Source organism: Passer montanus, unplaced genomic scaffold (genome assembly GCF_014805655.1).
Source record: "Passer montanus isolate IOZ18808 unplaced genomic scaffold, ASM1480565v1 scaffold222, whole genome shotgun sequence".
NCBI classification, from domain to species: Eukaryota; Metazoa; Chordata; class Aves; order Passeriformes; family Passeridae; genus Passer; species Passer montanus.
In genome coordinates, this window is record NW_024366838.1 from 88587 (window position 1) to 109072 (window position 20486).

Sequence of the window (20486 nt, forward strand, 5' to 3'; positions counted from 1 at the left end):
TTTAGCTGTCTTTCTTAATATTCATGATTGTAAAGTGAAGTTTATATTAGTCTTATTTTGGTGACACCATAGTCAGAATACCATTTCATTTACTTCATAAAGACAGAGTAACAGTGACATTTTATAACAGTTGTTACTCTGGATTTCTGTTGGTGTAAACGAGGTCCGAATTTGCCCTCTTTTTGGAAATTAATAAGGATAATAATAAAATGAAAACGAATGTGACGATATTTAAAGAATAAGACCAATATTAAACATATGGCCAGTATTGAACAGAAGGACAATAAAATGGCTTTACACTGATCTCAGGACAAGCTGAGTTCCAGTCCAGCACTAAGCTACATTTACAGCAATCAAATACAAGCCCATTACTGCCTGGGGCATTATAGTTACTTTTCAAGGTTTTTTTCATGTCCATTTTACAAATTTACACATCTGGCATCAAAGCAATTACTTTTAAAGTCTGCACTAGCTTTTGAAGAATTTTTCAGACATTAAACAATTATGGCAAGTCTCAGAACTGTTCTTTGCCCCACAGTGGTCCTGGTACAGCTACTGCAGCAGTGAAGAAAGGAAAAAACCGTAAATAAATGTTGGTCTGGGACAGAAATTAATTCCATGAGGCATTTCCCATTTGGGCAGAGCTGATAGAATATTTTTTCACCTCACCATAAAACTGAAGTTTGCCAGTGGAGAAATCTTAATGTATCAATACCCAGTTTTGAAATGTTTTGTAGCCATTCTTTCACTCTGAATTTCTTATTCTATGAACTGATACTCATCAGACACTGAAGTAAATTAAAGTCACCTTTTAAATTTTCCCTCTGTATTTTAACTCCTGCCACAAAAAAGATTGCAAAGGTGATGTTCCCTACTTAAGGAAGAACTTAGGTGTTTCTTTGATTTGGTTTTTTTGGTGAGTTTTTCCTCCCCCCTCTCCCCTTCCCCTCATCAGGGCAATGCCTCACACCTTGTGGATTAGTATTTCCTTCAGTGATATTGATAAAAATCACTGCAGCAGTGAAGTCCCTAGAAATCACTCAGTGGAGAGCACTTTAGAGTCATTCATTTAGGTTTTTATTTTATCAGCCTAAATCTGATGGAGTGAGGCAGAGTTATATAAATCTTTAGAGATAGGAGCCTAACAGTTGTACTTCATGCTTCATTTAATTTCCATACAGAGAAGCACCAAGCCTAATTACTTTAACCACTTCACTTGTTTTCTGCTTAGATAATTTGAGCTGAGTATTGATACCAAAATATGCACTTTACAGAACAACTGTAAAATTGCGTTGATGCATAGGAAACCATCCATTATTTCTGTTTGCTTTCATTTTTTAATAATAGCAAGAGTGATGTGTTCATAAGTACCTGACTAGGGAGACTGTAGGTACCTAGGAGAGGCAGATAAGATATCAATTACTTTTGGCTCTTCCTCAGTCTCTAGGAAACAAGAAATGGCTTCTATCTGTGCGGTTAAATAAATACATGTGTATTGAATGTATTACACTGAACAATCTCTTCAACTGTTTCTGTCACCAAAATGATAATTTACAAAAGATGCAAGAGCCTAGGTCATCCCAGGTGCTGTTGATCCTCATAGGTGGTTAGGAGAAGCATATTCTTAGTTCTGAAAGAACCAGGATATGGTGGCTGTAAGAAGTATTTCTACCACTCAGTACATAGCTTCCTGCAGCAGTTCAGGTTACTTTTTGTTAGTCTTCTTCGGTGATGTGATCCACATTTCATTCTCTTCATGTTCAAAATAATGAATTCAAGCTACTTTATTAGGTTCAGTTCTTTCTCCTTACACTGATTAGTACGAAATCTAGAGCAGAGCAATAAGATGATACTCAAACTTACATTTTATTAGGAAGTTATAGTAAATTTGGAAAAAAAACCCTTACACACAAATACACAAAACCTTAAAAAATAACAAGACGTGAATTCAGTTTCCTATTAATATAAATGTAAGATATTTGTGGTTGTGGTTGGGCAAAGTGTAAGTGCATTCTCTGTGAGTGTACAAATTTATTTAATAAAAAAACCCCAAAAGAACAACAAGACTCTCATCCCAGAAAACATATGGCTTTAAAGTGTTTCATTTCATATAATTCCACAGGCCAGCATCTTATGCTGAATTATACTGAACACTAGAAGTGAGTTTGTTATTGACAAATATATTTGTTATAGTAAAATAATACACTATCACAAAAATTGCCAGGAGAGTATTAAGTTTCCCAGAGAGATTTGTCATTGAGAATAATTGCACTTAACCTGTAGGATAATACTAGTAGCTAACACTATTTTCTTTGTTATTTCAAAACATTTATAATTTTCTTAATAAAAATCCATTCTATCCCCAACACAAAACATTCACTGAATGCAGATTTAAGATAACGCAATGTTGGACTTCAATTGTGCAACTTGAATTTCCTCTTTTTACTTATATACCAGAAACGTTTAAAAAATTAAAAATTAATGATCTGTGCAAAATGGGAAGCCTTTATGTAATAATTGATACCTCATGCAAAAGAGGAAATAATATCAAAAAATTATGGTCTAAGCAGCCCTGAGTCAATAATTTCATTGAAAAGGCGAGGAACATGAGCGCTCCAAGTTCTTCCTATGTATTGGTGTGTATTCAAACCAGTTCAGTATTTACTTAAAACATATTTTAAAATAGGCAGTTTGTGCAGTTTCTCACATACAATTCTTCAATGTACTTCATTCCTTTCAGCAGACTGTATTTAATATTCAAGTTCGTTTAAGCTGTCAGGATAGCCTGATGAGAATTGAATTTCTTCCACTTCTGGAATACAAAGAATGAAGAAATACTGTAATTATTTTTATTTTTGTCATACATAAGAATACTTACAGCAGAACTTAATTAGCATGCTGGATTTAAATAGTACTTTCATGTGGTTTTAAAAAGTCTACAGCCACTTTACTAGTCAAAATTCTGAGGATGATCTCACATCCTATTAGAGGGTAAAAGTTCTGCACTAACCCAGCAGCTTGATACTAAATTCAAATGGAGACTCAAGAGAAATATCACCCACCCACAAACAATCACTGTGAATTTCAGGTCTTTGTCTCTTACAAAGTATCGTGACACTTACCCAAACAAGGTCCTGCCTGGAACAGAATATCATCAATTGCAGTGTCACTTCTTATTGACACACCACGGATTGCCTCAAAAATAATCTGTAAAGTAAGACACAAATTTTCATGAATCCAAATGGTGGAAGGACTGAAAAAAATAATAGCCATGCAACCTATTCAGGGGATACCCTTTACCCCCTTCTCTGTCCTTCCTTCCCCTCTCCTTTCCCTCACCCTTTTGTTTTCCCTTCTCCTTAGATAGGCCTCTGGCTTTGCATCATCCCTTCTCCTTGGTGCCCCCTTAGAAAGACCACCCTACAAGAAGCTGCCATTTCATCACAGCTCAGTGGACAGGTCTACAATCTGGACAGGTCTACAAACAACTGAAGGAAAAGAAATTACACAAATGATCTTGAAAAAGCCCTACCATTACTGACAAAAAATGATGGCATTTAAATTTAAATACTGTGAAATAGCATTTAAACATGTTAAAAAATGTTGAATTCATAACTATTTTCCTACTTGCAACCTATTCATGTCTTTAATCCCTCCCTAACTTAATTTGTAAAAAAATTACATTATTTCATATGCTTCAGGTATCCATTCAATGCCACCTACATTTAAACATTTTAGTTTATTTTTTTTTTTAACAATACAAAACTTGGATTCTAGTACATAGTTCACTTCAGTATTCCAATTTGACTGCTTCTTTCTTGTTTTTCTTACCTGGTAGTTTCTATCACTTTCATATTCTATCAGTCCCCTTAGCCATGAGATGCTTTGTTCCCCTGTCCTCCTCCACAAAGGTATTTCTTCATCATCCCCTTCCTTTTTTAGATAAACACTTAATAATCCAGTCCCAGCTCCATACATATGATAGAAAAATGTCAGGCACTGTTTTCCAGATGTTCCTCTTAGTGATCTTGAAACTAGGTATGCTCTCTGTCCATAGACCATGTTAGATGCCTCTATATACATGTAGTATCCTTTAAAAGATATATAAGTAAATATTAGCAAAGTAGGACATATTAGGTTGGAATGTTCATTATGCTCAATATACTCATTATATTATATTGCACTAGGTTTGGTACAAACCCGCTTGGGAATTCTCCAATACAGTGTATGAATTAGGGATCTACAGCTGTAGATGATCTCCCTTTTCACCTTCTCTCTTGACTGCTGCTTGCCACCAAACTACAGCGTGGCTTTGAAGGGATGTCTTCACTAGGAGTTTGTGCAGAAAATAGGACTCTTGAATATCAAAAGAGACTCTCAAGCATCCACTGGCTGCTGCTGCTGCTCTCAGCATTCCACCCGTCTCACTGATCCTTGAGAATTCCCACTCCCTCTGAAGGCAATCTCACCCCCAGGACTTGTGGTGACAGGCAGGTAAAGGGACAGACCAGAAAAAGGGAACATTGGGACTACATGAAGAGTTCCTGCATTATCTGAGTTCATTGTCTTCTGGCAGAGCATAGATCTCAAAACAGAACAGTTGCTTTATGCAGCGGATGGGATGTGGGGATGCTCCTCAGTCTTCTCACACACCTCAGTTTGCTCCAGCTGGTGATATCTGAGTGATGGAATGAGGGGCATGAATTTGCCTTTCACCAGTTCATGGCCTGAACCCTTAAAACTTGGTTATATCTGTTGAAATACATAGCCAAAGAAAAGAATACAAAGGAAGAATACACTACAGCTGCTGTTATACCAGGAAATGCACTCAGATAGAGATTGATTAATTGGAATTCCGAGACAGCTGCAAGTACATCTGAGGGTATGTTTTAGGCTATGGCTGGTGGTGATGCAGTTTTCTGTGCACTCATGCTAATGGGGGTCCTACCCACCTAAATATTTGAACTTGCACTAGGAAGCTTGTGGAGCACATTTTCAAGATAAAGGGCTTGTGGGATCTCTTTTATTCTTCATGTTTTCTTTTAAGTTTGAACCCAAAAGGGTTCATACAGAAGAATCCCAACCCCTTGCACAGCTTGCTGTTAAGAAATGAACTAAGAAATAATCATTCACAGACCAGGCTTAAAAGGCTCTCAGTTTTCAAGTCAAGGTATCAGTCTCACTTCTCAGACTACTTAATGATCCACATTAACTGAAAACAGGTCTAAAGTCAGTTTCAGGGAATATTCATATAAACTGGGAATTTGGAAGGAGCTTTTTCTGTGGAATCTGGACAGTCATCCTCCTTTATCTCCTAAGGAAAAGGCTACTTTGGGACATGACAACCAAATTATCTACATGTCCTAGGGATAATTCAGATCAAATGTCATATTCTCAAAACCTCTCATGAGTTCCCTGCAGAATGTGCTTACTTCATTTGATTAGTAACTTTTCTGAATAGAAGAGTAACAGCTTTCTCTATCTTCTGGTTTATCATTTAAAATATTTAATTAATATTTTTATTAACTGTCAATATCTGTTCTGAAATTTCAATGTGGAACTTAACTCACCTACCCCGGTAGTGTGGTCTCCTTTTGGTCCCGTATAAGAAGTGGGAGTTGGACCCCTCTTCCTGTGCCAGCTCCCACGACCTCTCTTCTTCTGGGTAAACACACACTCATCTTTTTCAAAAGTGCATTCTCCAGGAGTGGGCAGCAACAAATCTGTAAGGAAAGGATACAGTTGAAAACATCAAATATACTAGACTGATATATGGAGAGATTACACAAGTAATGTATACATTTCCTCATCTGCTGACATCAATTACAGCTACCTGGCAATGCTTACAATAGTCACAAGCTTATACAAGCTGCCTTCAAACTGTCGTATGAAATTTAATTCTCTTCACATCTTTGGGAAAATCTGTGCCCTAGTCTAGCTCAGTGAATAGCATTCACTAGTCCTAGTATTCTTTAAAACAGTTTATTAGTCTTCACAGCAGAGCTTTGGACTAGATGATCTTATGAAGTCTTTTGGTTGTAATGGCTGGATTCAATGCTCTTAGAGGTCTTTTCTAACCGTAACAATTCTATGATTCTATACCAGGCTATGTTATAGAATTACCAGTGTAATTTTCTTCACTGTTTTGGCACCCCAAGCAGCATAATAAATATGTATAATGTGCATAATAAATAAGCCTTGTCAAAGACTGGAGTTTTTGTGAACTGAAATCAATGCCACATGTAGCTCTCCTCTGTTCCTTTGGCACCACACTCTACTGCAGCCTACAACAGACCACAGAGCTGCAATTACTGGAGTATTTTCATTATTTCAATTCTATTAGATCATACAAAAGGTGATATAATTCAGGTGCATGCCAAGAAGCTTTTGTCAGGTAATCTTAATTTGTCATTCAGAAGCAGACATTTTGAGCTGCTTCCACCTTTTGAAGAGGAGGAAGCCTCATACCTCTGGGGCATTTTTCAGGCATTTGTTTTGCTCCCCTCAGAGACAAGCCATGGCATGAATATACACCCAGATACCAGTTCTGCACCTTTGGTTCCTTTTCCAATTATTTAGAAACTACAGCAGGGCAAAACAGACAACTGTTGGAAATAGTTTAGAAAAATGGCATCTTGTTTCATACCTGTGACTTCTTTCTGTTTTATTAGCCTGAATGCATAAAATCTAATCAGAAGAGGTCATTAAAAAGCTATTAGGACCGTTGCAAAGTCATGGCTTTATTCCAAAGAAGAACGGATTGTAGATTGTGCCTGCCTCATGAGGATGTTTTTGGTTTTTTTTAATTAGGATACAATTGTTGTATTGTCAAACCTCACAAAGCCACGAAAGAGGGAGTTTGGTTAGTTCAGAGAGGTTGGCCTGTGCGTATCAGAGGGTAAAGTTTTGCTGAAAACCATTCAGTTTTTCTCACTACAGTGTGAGTCTTGGACTGCTTTTCTCTGTCTTCATCAAAGAACTGTAGCTCAGGTGAGGCTGTGTCTTGGCCTTGCACAACTGTATTTCTTGCCTAAAAAAAATTATGCATCAAAGAACTGTAGCTCAGGTAGCTCAGGTGAGGTGTCTTGGCCTTGCACAACTGTATTTCTTGCCTAAAAAAAATTATGCTGTGTTTTGAAAAAGATTGCTTTGGGGTCCATTTCTGGCTTCTTCAAGACCATCTGAAAACTACTCTTCACTCAGTTGAACTGTGGGTTTATTTTAATGCCCTTAAAGGACCATTCACCTATAGACAACTGCTCTGGAGTCACTCAAATTTATTACGAGTTAGCTGGTACCCCTGTGAGCAAAAACTGGTCCTTGCTGAATGTTTGCTACTTTGCAAAAATAAGATTTATGCCATATGTATTGGGGGGGGAAAAAAGACAAGAAACCACAACAGGACAAAGGCAGCTGTAGGATAAGCTTGGAAAATGAAGGTGTATGACGAACTCTTCTCAAAAGGATAGCAGCTGTTGGATGACAAATACATATGGTCTTACCAGCAGCCTGGCAGCTCCCCAGGCTCAATGATACATCATCCAGTGCCACCAGTCCACAGTCCCAGAAGCTTTTACACCAGCTAACAAAGACAACCTACGATACAGGAAGGAAGTTTCAGGTACAAAACCTGGCACTGTTAAGAGTCTGAAATGTTAAGTGTTTTTTCCAAATGCACAGATAATTTTGAAATCTACAGAACAGGAATAATGGATCCATTTTGCCTTGGCACATTCTGCCAACGACTGAAATATTGATTCCAGTGGGGACTAAATGTATGTTTTCAATCCAAAGAAAGTATTTTCTCACTTTTGTAGGCAAATTATGTATGTCTGTACGTAATTCCCTAGAGTATTTTTTTGTCTGTGAGAAAACATGACTCACTGAGGTTGTGGTTTTTTCTTACCCAACACCCAACATGAACAGCTCAAATATCTTCAGCTATCTTATCCTGAAAACTAGGAGGTTTTATCCATGGAAAAATAAATTTGAAAGAGTAATGTGGAGTGATGGACAAGAATGGCTGTGGCAAAATGCAAAGAATAATAGAGATGAACTGAAACTACTACACAAAATGGGATTATTCATAAATGACTCAGTGCCATGACATTGTGGAGCAGGAGACTTGAAATGTTATGCATAATTCACAGTGTTCATCTGAATTAATGAAGATTAATAAAAACATTCAAGATCATTGATTTGAGTAAACATTAATTCTGCCATGAAAAATACAAGTAACTCATGAGATAAACAAAATGTAAAGAAAGTGTAAGACTCAGTTGCCCTTCTGCCAAAATTGACACAAAGCTCTTTGAATTACAGAAGACACATTAGGATTTATTTTGTGAAAACACTGCTGGCGGTTTTCTTGGCCTAACCACTCCAAACCATCTGTCTGACCATTGAGGTTATGACCATAATTTAGGAGGAGTTTTTCAAAACAATTCCTTTGTGTTGAGGTCTATTCTAGAGATTGCAGAAGGATTACTGTCACTTCTAACTGTTTAATCTTCTGGACAACACCTCAGTTGCATATTTGAGGTTAAATGCTGACTGACAAGTTTTCATGTGGGTAAAAAAAGGCATTCAAAAGTTCTTAGAGCATTATTTAGTATGTTCTCTTCTAGTAGGCTTGGTAACACCTTCAGTATGGTGCCTACATGGTATTTTGCCAGCTTGTTTTGCTATGTAGTATTTATTGACTCATTTGCTGATAATAACAGTAACTACACCAAAAACTTGGAAGCATGCATGCATTATGCTGCCCAGGGTGGAGCAATTTTTGAAACTCTTCCATTCAGTGCTACCAATCCTGGTTATTTTTAACTATCTGTCTTGTACATTGCCACTGGTATGGAGTTAAGAAGTGCCTCTGCAGAGAATACAAAACTGCTCAGCATATGGTGGCCTAAACCTCACACCTTTTTTTTTTTTTTCCCACTGTAGAACTGTATCTTAGCTTTAAGGTTTAACAGGACACAGGGACAATCCTTTAAAAACAGTAGCATCTCTTGGAAAAAAACATAAAATAAGCTTAAAATAGGATACTGACATTGGGTGAGTATCACTCTCCAGAATTTAAATAAATGCATTCTGGTGAACATTTGTAATGAACTGAAGACATATTATAGCCCTAAATCCATGAATCTTCAGAAAACCACACATGTAAGGTGAAGTCCCTCATTTGTGAAATAACATTTCCACATTGTGAACTCATGTTTTAAGCAATGCTTTAGTATTGACCTCATTGGGAGCAGGACTAAGTTCTTTATTCTTAGATTGCAGTAATTTGTTCCATATAAGGTATGTAACTACCCACTGGATCCTGGAGAAAGCCCTCCATTTAAAAAGCATCTCAACAATAACTGTGGTCTCTCAAAGGCCATTGAACCAGTAATCTTTGCACAACCAAAGGACTGATCTGATTCAGTGACACTTATAAGCTTGTTCAGCTTTGCCATCTGTAGCTTAAGCTTCACTAGTTTTCCACTTGATTTTTGTGGTGTTGAGGGACACACTACCATGAGCACACTCTGTAATTTCAGGGATTAAATTACTAAATCTTCTACTTGGGAGCTTCTACTTGGGAGTGCAGAGTTTTCAGTATTTGCTTTAGCAAGTATACTGAAATTGTTACAGTCCCCTCAATTTATTTTGTTGTTTAATTCTTGATTTAATTTTAGGCAATGGACGAGAACATTTTTATTCACAAGTTGAATTTGTTCACTCTTCTTCTGTTTTAAATATCCTTTTCTGTCACAAAGCAAAATATTTGAGTATTTGAACTTTAATAAAATTCTATCAACTTGGATTTACTCAACTACTCATTTTCACCCTGAGTCAGATCTCTGAATCCTTCCTACAGTCTCAATAGAACTAATCTCAAGTTGCTTTGCATTTGTTCTTGTTTTGAATTAAAATATTTGCTAGGTCAATTTTTCCAAAATAAATTCTTATGACTTTATCTCATACCTTGGAGAAGACAATAGGGGACTCTTTGTGCTGAGCTTTTTTTGTCATACAGCATGGCAGATGAACTGTTTCAAGCTAGGTAACAGAGATTCCTGCACTCACATTTTGGACACTAAATTAAAAACACTATCCAGTGAAGGCAGTTGTGTTGCCTGTGTTACTGAAAAATAAAAAATATCTCTTATGTCTCTTTTTGTTCCAATAACAGGACACAGCTAGGGCATCAGTTTCCTTCCAAATCACTGCCCCAGCTTAGAAGCTGGTTTGTTTATCTTGCAGTGCCTAATCAATGGTCCTGGCCTTCAGTGTCCAAGTATCAATAATCCTTTCTTAGCACTTATCCTGGATGATATGAGGTATGAGCAAAGCCAGATGAAAACATCTCGTCGAGCAAGCTTCTGCCAAAACACCATATTGGGTTGTGCTGCAGATACTGGGTGAGGGGGACTTCTAATCCTTAGCACTCAGCGACTCTACAAGGAGTTAAAACTCAAATGTGTATAAAGTTAATCTGCTTTTAGAGGAGAAGAAATAGGACATGCAGTAAGGTACCTTCAGTGTACCTTCAGAGAGATAATAGGGAAGGTTGCTATAGGAGGTTTTATGGAAGCTGGACTGGGAACAGGAGAAATGGAGATTCCTGTATGTTCCCTTGGATCCCTATATGCTCTATGTGTTTTCTTTCCTCCTTGTTTATCCCAGAACATGTACATCTTGCTCAACTAGCGAGCCAGATCTGCCAAACAGAAGAAAAACATGAAAACAGCCCAATCTGGTGACTTAAAAGTAAGCTATGCCTCTGCAGCAAGGTAATTTATCTTTTCCATCCTAATGAATATTCCTAGGTTTAAATGACACACTGTAAATCTGCGTAGACACAAAACTCGGTCCATCACTTAGACACATTTAAAGTTCAATTTCCTAAAGAAGAAGGACAGTTATAGTGGAGTCTGAGGTGGTTTTTTTCTGAGAAACTACTGTTGTAACTTCCTCACAGTGACACAAAACTCAGTATTACAAAATCAAAAAATAATTTGAACACTAGAAACAAAAGTGTGACCTGACAGGAAGAAGCAGTCAAGATGTTTTCACACAAGACAGGGAGCCTGACTTTTCAGTCATTTATGCAAATAAAGAGATTACAAATAAGCATGTAAGCCAGGGACTGACCACACAGGGATGGGAAAACCATTCTGAATGTCTCAGGGCTTTTCAGTACAGATGTTTCAGGTGTAGACCAAGCTTCTCATAGCTAACTTAAATAAGACTAGATTTTAAGCGGCTTGTACTTCTTTGACCTAAACAGTCAGAAAGTAATTTATCAAGAATTCAAATAAGCTATTAAGCCAAAATTAGAACATCTGTAAGTTTCTGTCATTTAAAACAAATTGATTTAAATGGCACTCACCAGGCAAGTTCAGTTTCTTGCCATGTAAATACAACGAGCTTCTATGGGAAAAATAATGTAATATGAAAGCTTCCACATAAATAATTGGATAACATTGATAATAAGCTTGTGACAGTTGAACAAGTATTTTTGAAATCCTTTCCTGTCTAAAGGAAGAAATAAACAATGAAAAAGAAACATAAAGCTAACCAAAAACCTAGTGCCACAGGCTGTTTATCCTACATCTCCTCTTGCGGGATTGCACAGCGTAGCAGAGAATGCTACCTGCACACAAATATATACAAGGCACTAATATTTTCATCAGTTCCCCACCACCCTCCCAGACTTCCACAAATCTGGAAGGGCTCTATCCTCACTCCAGTCAAACATTTTCCTGTCCATTAAGGACTGGCAATGCCAAAAGGAGATGTGTAATATTTCATGCAACATATCACCTTGCTTAGCAACTATGAAGATGCAAGCCCTTTAGGCACTGCTTCCTAACCTGAGGAACTTATTCAGTTTCCAGTATGCTGTTTCCATAACCGTGTATCAAGCACCACAGGAACTGAGGTTCCCACATAGCAGCACTATTCTACTGTTTCCAAACTCTACCATTCTTATTTTAGGCATTTCTAGTGACTGTTCTTCAAGAAGTTTACTTTAAAAGGTAAGGAAAGGAATGACAGGACTGTTCTATAAAACTGCAGCTCATTCCAGCCTCTTTAGGGTGCATACCTTATTGTGGGAAGGCTGATAAAGGTTTTGTTGGAACAGTAGCAAAAAACTGTTTTATTTGACACAAGTGTAGAGGAGGAGGAGCAGGAGAATGTCTGCCCTCCTTCAGTTGGCACCTGACTGGAGAACTGTGTTTTTCACACTACTGACTTGATCACAGGGATCTAGGTTTTCATTGTTTATCCATGATTAGTTTAGTCATTTACCTATTACTTTGGTGGACAAGCAGGAAACACAAATTTCTTGCCAGCAAAGAGAAATAAACGCTAGAGTAATTTAACATTGAGCATCACCACAGTGATGATGTGACAAGAAAGGTCCAAAGACACTCAGATCAAGTACTACGAAGGCAGCAGGGTGATAATAGATATTTAGGAAAAACAGTACAAGAACCAAACCAGCACTAAATATGTCCAACTCAAAAAAAGCTGAAGAACTTGCTGAAGTGGAGGTCACAACTGGACCACTGTGGTTACAGTCACTGTGAGGTCTATTTTCCATTATTTTTTAAAATATTTTTTAAATGTATGTATACTATTTGCATCCACAGCATTTTACAGCAAAGTTTCTCAGCATTGTTCTGTCTCTTTTCTTTGTTTTAAAATGTGCAAATATTCAAGTGCAACACACAGTCACTTGATTTTCCTTCTCACAATTGCAACTAAAATTAGTTATGAAGGATAAGAGAAAGCAAACAGATGAAGTCAAGCAAAGAGAATGAGGAAAAAAAAATCAAAGAGGAATAAAAGAATACAAAAATGCAGCCACAGCTAGATAGGATAGTAGGTTAGACTGTTATGCCAATTACCTTTCTGAGGATTTGATTTTGAACTCTTTGGGAGGTTCAAGCACTATTTTACTAGGTAATATTGCAAAAGCTTGCATGATGGATAAAAAACACAACATGTTTGCTTTCAAAAACCTGAGCTTCAGAATGGTAACGCAAATCTAGCAAAAATGAGCAGAATTGATAAAAGCAGACCCAACTGAACTCAAACCTTCATTTTAATTTAGGAATTTGGACTTGGTTGTGAAGTTGCATAAGAGAAATATTTTTCCATGCTGGTGTTTACCCACATACAGACACACACACACTCACAATATTAAAATGTAGATTCTTGCTTCACAGTTCATGTTAGCTTCTCAAGGATGCATATGATATGTGAAATTTTCATCCAGTTAGCTCCTAAATTTTCCTGACATGTATTGGCATGGAAGATCAATTTCAGTATATTCAATCAATTGAAAATAATCTATATAATTCAGATTGAGGTTTTCATGCTGCCCTTCCAGAGGCTTTTACAATAAACCATGAAAGATTTAAGTGATCTCAAAAAACATTAGAAATTTTTTTTTGCATTTCTTTCTTTTCACACTGATTCCCTGGGTACAATATAAATCAATATACACTGTGCGTATAGACGACCATAGATACTCACACCAACTAGAAGAGACAGTGCTGCAAGTACAAATTAGAAGATCAGGATTTTAAATTTCCTGCCTTCTCACTAGTATTATCAGCATGTGTATTTACAGTATGTGCACAAACACACACACAAACACACACAAACATATATAAATATAAATATATATGCACACAAACACACATATATGCATGTAGGTGTAGACATTTATGACTTGCTTAGCTGGATCATACCTGCCTAGCCTTTAAAATATTTTCTTTTCAAAATGTTATATTAAAGCCAGCTGGACAGCTTCACATTTCCTGCTCAAGCCATCAACTTGTGCCAGACTGCAGTTAGCTAATTCAAAAAGAACTTGCAAAAACCATTACAGAAACCAAGAAATGAAAATCTGCATCTTTTTATTGTCCTGATGCGAACAAATATGCTATCAAAACTAAAATGTATTAGATGGGTTTTATATCTTTTTCAAAGCTTTGGGAGTAGTATTCGTAGTAGCAAAAAGATGAAGGATGTGAGTAATTGGTTATTTTATAGCAATTGTTTTCTGGCTGAAAAAATAATTTTGCCCTTCAGGACACATTGTCGCTGACTTGACCGGCTGTTAAGAAGTGCCAGGAGACTGTTTACTGTTTCCACATGGGCTGACCCAATCCAAAAGTGGCTCCTGTTAACCAAGAAGATGCTCAGCCAAACTACTGTGCATGCCTACAACTTCTCACCATCCAAGTCTACATATGCTGCATCTCGGAGAACAATAACATAGGAACATCAGTCACTATGTCTCTATTAGAGGAAAGGTGGCAGTCCTATCTTATTTTGAGACCACCTCTCTCTGCTGAAAGACTGTTTTTCACTTGTCTATAATACTGCCAAGACACAATGATCTCAGCTCAGATTTTCCATGCTAGGTCCTTGCTACAGCCTTGTTTTGGAAGATTTAATCCAAAACAGTTCCATCATTTCTGAGAACAAGGCTAGGAAAAAGGGTTTATTTTGCCCCTCTTAAACAAAAAAATTCTGTGAAAAGCTTGAGCACTCCAAGGCTTTGGAGTAGAAGCAGAAAAGTGTCAAGAGTCTGATCTTTATACCAGTGCTATCTTTTCTGTCATTAGTTTTTGAGAAACTAAAATTTGTAAGCAAGGCAAACAGAATGGAACATGAATTATATTACAGGGGAAAAAAACTGGATTGTCTAGAGCTGAGAGTAAGATGAAGACTGGGTGGGGGGCAGAGGGGTGGCTCATTGCCTATGGGACAAGTTAAAATAAAGATGCCTCAGTGAGGAGGCAAGAGACACAAGGCTGCAGGAGACAAGACAAGAGAGGTCAAGCTTCTGTTATGTCTCTCAGCACTGTCTCCCTCCAGAACCAGCATAGTAATCCCTCCTTACTTGCTGGTTCCTACCACTCCTTTCCACCGGCCAAAACATGCTCTGGTGCACCTCCACAGCCGCCCTACATGAAATGAGTGGCTTTTGCCAGCTATTTCACTACTAGGCGGACACATCTTCACAGATAACTAGCCTGAGTGTTTACACAGTTACACAGTAATACTTCGTTTCCTTCTGTTGCCTTGGAAAAGAAGAAACAAACAGAATAAAGCATGAAAAGACTTTTGAAAGTATTGAGGTTGAAGAGTTGGACATGAGCTTGCAAGGCAAAGCCAGAATCGAGTTTACTGTGCAACTTCATTTGAGCTTACTTTTAAATATTATGAGCAGACAGCCTGTAACTACACCAGGTTTTCACCCTCTGCCTTAAGTAGACATGCTTAAACTTTGGCAATATTTGTCTTTTTTTATGCTACCTTCCCATCTGTAAACGTATCTTGATGTACTTTTCCATTTAATATTGTTCAGAACTTCACCCATTTCTTCTGTTTATCTACGGAAAACCTTATAAACTGAACTCCCTTTTCAAATGCATAGTTATTTAGCTAAGAGGTGCCTGAATTATGGTTTGCTGACTACATGCAGACTTATGTAAAGCCCAATAAATCTCACAATATTTTGTGATATTTAAGGAATCCATCCTCAACAGAAACATTCTGGCACTTGTTTCCATGGGAAGGAAGACTTTTACAAGACCTGAAGCACCCAGGTAAGGTTTTTGAGAACTGACAGAGGCCAATAAACTATGCTGCAGAGCATAGTTTTTCTGCCCCTCCTACACACCTCCAGACTCAGAAGCAGCGAGGCAAGCTTCTTCACAACTCTTTAACATATCCTGACTTCTGGGAAAACAAAAATTGTTCTTCACAAATTCATGCTGGAAAAGATTTTCCATGTAAATGTCTGATGCTATAAACCTGCCACCTCCAAGGCTGTCAACCAGTTCTAACAGTCGTGCTCAGATGTCATCACTACTCATACAGTTGATTAGGCTACATCAGCTACTAAACCCTTCCAGAAGTAATAAAGAAATACCTAAACAGGAGATGACAAAAGTAAATTATAAGACTGCCATTTAAACTTTGTTGCAAGTATCTTGGAATGATAATATGAGAAACTTTTCTAGTATGCACTTGCCGGTCACTAATTAAATACTTTTTTTATTCTCTAATGATTGAAAGGGAATTACAAATTCTGTTATGTTTTATGGATAAAGTACATTTAAAAAACCATTGAAACTTTAAGGTATCAGGTATCTGACAGAAAACACTACCCAACAACTAGGAATTAAATCTTAAATGTAAATTTGCCTCTCAACACAAGTTAGGCAGCTGGTTTTTGGTGAGCTTTTATCGTCAGTAATTACTGTTATTTCAAAAACTAATTTGTAGTGGAGAAAATATTTAAGATGTTTGTCTTTAATTTAGAAATACTTAGAGTTGCAAGACAAGTTTCCATTCGTATGTTCATCATATTATCACACTCTGGTCAACATGTAATGATCTATCTGGTTCTCTGTAGACAACTCACTGATAGTGAAAATCTGTTACAGAAATCAGGATAAATATAGAAGTAGCACTTACAGAAATCTGTGTAAAAGTTAGTCTTTGAAAAAAGAGCGGAGATGAGGAATTACAGTGGCTTAAGGACTTATTCAGGAAGTGATATCAAGTACTAATGTGTTATTAATTTGCTGAGATAACATAATGATCTCTCCAACAAGACACTGCTAATTCTTCACATCCATTGCTCTCATTTACAATGACTTCTAGTTTCATATTGTCACCCAGCAGTTGAGTTTAGTGAAGGAGGATCAGCTCCCCATTTTGACCAGAACTTACCAGTACTTTTCAGATTAATTGAAATCTGCAATTGAGTTGACAATGATATGACTCATATAGGAAATAAAGAGACAAAAATGAGAGGATGTGGAGCATGCTGAGAGACCAAGACTCAAATGGCTTTTGTTAGAGCTCCTCTGGTGAAATCTCCAGCTAATCCAATTTGCAGGTATAGCTCACTTAGGATTTGTCCTATAACAAAGAACTCTGAGAAGGCAAGGAAAATCTCCTCTCAGAATTCAGAAAATTTGAAGAGTTGGCTCTTACCTTGCAAGGCATAGGCTTTTTGAAGGAGATTTCAGCTTGAGTCCAAACTCCCTTTGGAGTGTCCAAGACAGACCAGATTTTCTCTTGAACAACATGATTCTCCTCAAAGATATAAACTGCAAGAGTGCCACTCATCTTAAAAAACCCATATAAGGCATAATAAAAACGCAGACAAAACTGCAAGTTTCCTGGCAGGGTTGGGCCATACAGACGTCCAATGTACCCAGGCTGTGATGTAAACTTTGTGTTTGCCAATAAATAATAGCCTGCAAGACAGCATAATTATTGTATTTAATATGGTATTAGCACAGCTGATTTGCTATTAAAGCAGCTTCTGTTATTGCATCAGATTTGGGTTATAAAAACAGTTCCAACTGGCAAGAAATAGATTATCACACTCTGACAGGAAATAACCATTTTTTTCCAAAAGCATCTGTCTGCTTCTAGCTAAACTGGCACATGGCTAAGTTACCAGAAATAAGCACTTATCAAATTTATCCTTAAAAAATTCCCTGGCTTGCTGGCCTTGCTGGAAAACTAGCCTTTTCAGGGTTACCACTGTGAGACAAAAAAAAAAAAAAGGGAAGGTGGGGCACAGGGCCTATTATTCCCTGCAGCAAGTATAAAGAACTGAGACCTTAGTGCACATGATTAATAACCATGAATACTCTACAGAAAGAGATGTCTGAATTTCAGAACTTAACAGTCTTTTCACCATGTGGTTTCACTACACAATATTTATGTTTTCCCTTTAAAAAGCCAACTATCCTAAGCCTATAAGAGCTAAAAAGCCACTTTACCTCTCTAAAAAAATGCATTACCCTATTATTACACTTACTTCCGTATCTTTTTGGATTCATCCCTCCAGTAACTACAGAGCAGTATAGTGAAGATACTCTGATTTATGGCCCTACCTGACTATTCAGTAGGTGACCCTCTTACTCTACACAGGGGGAAGCACAGCCAGAGCCCCAGACAGGACCAAGCTGTGAGCAGTGACCTTTAATGGCAGAGAGTTGCACTGAGGAAAGCCAACCATTGTGCCAGTGAAATTACTTAACAGAGTGAACAATGATACAATAGGTTAACCTTAACCTTTTATACAACATTTATATATAGTTTGGCTCTTCTAGGAAAAAGCAGTTTTGATTCACCGAATCCAGTAGTGTGATCTCCTGCTCTGTACACATTGCGCTTCACTTTCACTCTGCTCCATCCTGGGCCATCTTTGTGATCTTGGTAAAAATTACACAGATCTTCCTCAAAATTGCAGCCTGCATTGGCAGGATTGAAAGGAGCTCCTAAAAGAAAGATGCATATGTTCTGTTAGGATGAGTACAGTGTGATATTCATAGGTTTGATGCAGAAGGATGCTGAAGCATACTCTGGTTTGTCTTGCTTTTTTTTACCAAAGATAAGCATGCACAAAGATGTTACATATATATAGCGCACAGCCATGATGAAACCAAATGATCAAATTTCGATTGCAAGTTGGTCTTATATTCTTGTATTTTTTCATGGAGCCAGGAGAAACCCCCTAAAACACAAATGAGCTCCAGATATTAAGACCAGTTTCTTCCTTCAGGATATAAATTCACAAAGACATTCAGACCATTTGTTTTCATCTGCTCCTTCCTTCAACCAAAAGATTATTAGGACAAAATTAGTGTGTCCATGTGCCTGTGCATGCACTGAACATCAATATTTAGTATTTAGTATATTCTTTAAAGAGCATTTCTTAAAAATCCTCTTTATAGTTATGTGTAATGTGTGTGCTTATGCATGCTGTAAGTACATAAGCAAAATAGTTTTTAGTTCCAGTACCACCTCATGGCTACTTTCCTTTGGAGCTTGCCTCACACAGTGCTAACACTGAAGTGAAGAAAGCTGAACCATTTATAGTAAAGTTGATTAAAAGCAAAGCTAAGACCCGCCCAGCCCTGCTGATGGCTCTCTCTTGACCTGCACTATGGAATTCATGGGTCAGAACTTGCTTCAGTCTGAAAGAAGTGACCCTGCTGTATGGGCCATGCTAGTAAGTAAAACATTTCTATTTCTTCAAAGGCCTCACCAGTCTCTTATAGAAGGTGCTTGGGGAAGGAGAGGCACAACCCAAAGCTGTCATGCAAATTTTGGCTTTGCCAGGAGCCCAGACACAGGTCATTGTGTACATCACTCTACAGCAGCACATATGACCTTTCTTCATGGAGATGAAGAGAGCTTTTTCACCAGTGGCAGGTACACAGGCAATCAGCTTTAGTAGAACAAAAATTGTGGCTTCGGAGTGATGCCTGAGGTCTTTTCAGTCTCAGATTGACCAAATCTAAGCCCTCCTATGTGTCTTAACTCTTCCTGCAGCCATGGCCTCCCACTTCTGCTTTCCTAGTTAAAGAAAAGGCAGGTGGAGCACTACTATGTGGCATTAAACCCATATTCTGACTCATTGTTTGCTGAGCAAGTTTAGTACTGTGGTACCTTTTCCTCCATTTGGCTAACATCAAGACTTTTGTTGAACAAAACTTCCAGAAAAAAACAAAGAAAAAATTTCGTTCTGTTATATATACTGCTACAGCCAAATACAAGGAGAATGGAGAGCTCTTGCTTTTAAACATGTCTACCCAGAAGAATTGAAGACGGCAATAACTGATAAGTCCAAACGATCAAACAGTGTTTGTTGTATATGTTGTAGGTAACAAAGTATAAAGCAAATAATTTACTTTAATTTTTGAAACAAAAAACCCAAAGCAACCACAAAACCAACCTTCAAAAACAAAGTTAGTAGGTGGAGTTCTAGATGAACCTATTGTATTCAGAACAGATTCTGATCCATTCAGATTAGATCTGAACTTCAACCATTGGAGCAGAAAATGCTATAAAATTTATCCCATTTCTCAACAGATATAAGTTGTCTGAAAATTAAAATGGAAAAAACAGAGAAGCAGCTACAAACCCATGAAAATTTCAAGCATCATTTAGGATTTTTGTTGCAAAATAAAGCAAATACCAAGAAGTTATTGAGGAGATAATCAAACAATGGATTTATTCAGCCAGGAGATGTGGATTATTAATGATTAATGTATCTGGAATCTACCTCCTTCAGCCATGATACTCCAGCAGTGGAGGCAGAGCTAGCAAATACTCTCAGATAAAAAGGCGGAAAAAACAGCCTCTTTTTCATTGATCACTTTAAAGAACTCGCCTAAAAATTCAAACTTCTGACCAAAGGAATAGATGGCATAATTGGGAAACCACTAATCTACTTCTGACTAGTGTTTAGTGCCAGAGTAAAACCCAAGGAACCAGCTACTTAAGAGGCTGCATTCACAAACGACAATGTCCTTTGTCACAAGTGACTCTACATCAGAGGTCACAGGGATTCAGGTGGTGTCTGTTGTTGTGAAAACCTAACAAATACTCGACAAACACGCTCTGCCTGAGATGAGTAATACCTCCTGGAAGAGTGA

At 37.5% G+C, this 20486-nt stretch overlaps 1 protein-coding gene across 1 annotated transcript in view; it reads right to left on the minus strand.

The window, feature by feature from the left end:
• Positions 1–1078: 1078 nt before the first annotated feature.
• The window catches only part of MAMDC2 (MAM domain containing 2), a 56561-nt gene continuing 37153 nt past the window's right edge, over positions 1079–20486 (minus strand). Inside the window, exons 7-13 of the mRNA XM_039710064.1 lie at positions 18177–18323; positions 17023–17288; positions 7503–7596; positions 5571–5723; positions 3832–4091; positions 3123–3207; positions 1079–2812 (exon numbers count right to left, since the gene is read on the minus strand). Of these exons, the coding sequence (XP_039565998.1) occupies positions 2751–2812; positions 3123–3207; positions 3832–4091; positions 5571–5723; positions 7503–7596; positions 17023–17288; positions 18177–18323 (1067 nt within the window). The 3' untranslated portion in view covers positions 1079–2750. The remainder of the gene's footprint in view (positions 2813–3122; positions 3208–3831; positions 4092–5570; positions 5724–7502; positions 7597–17022; positions 17289–18176; positions 18324–20486) is intronic.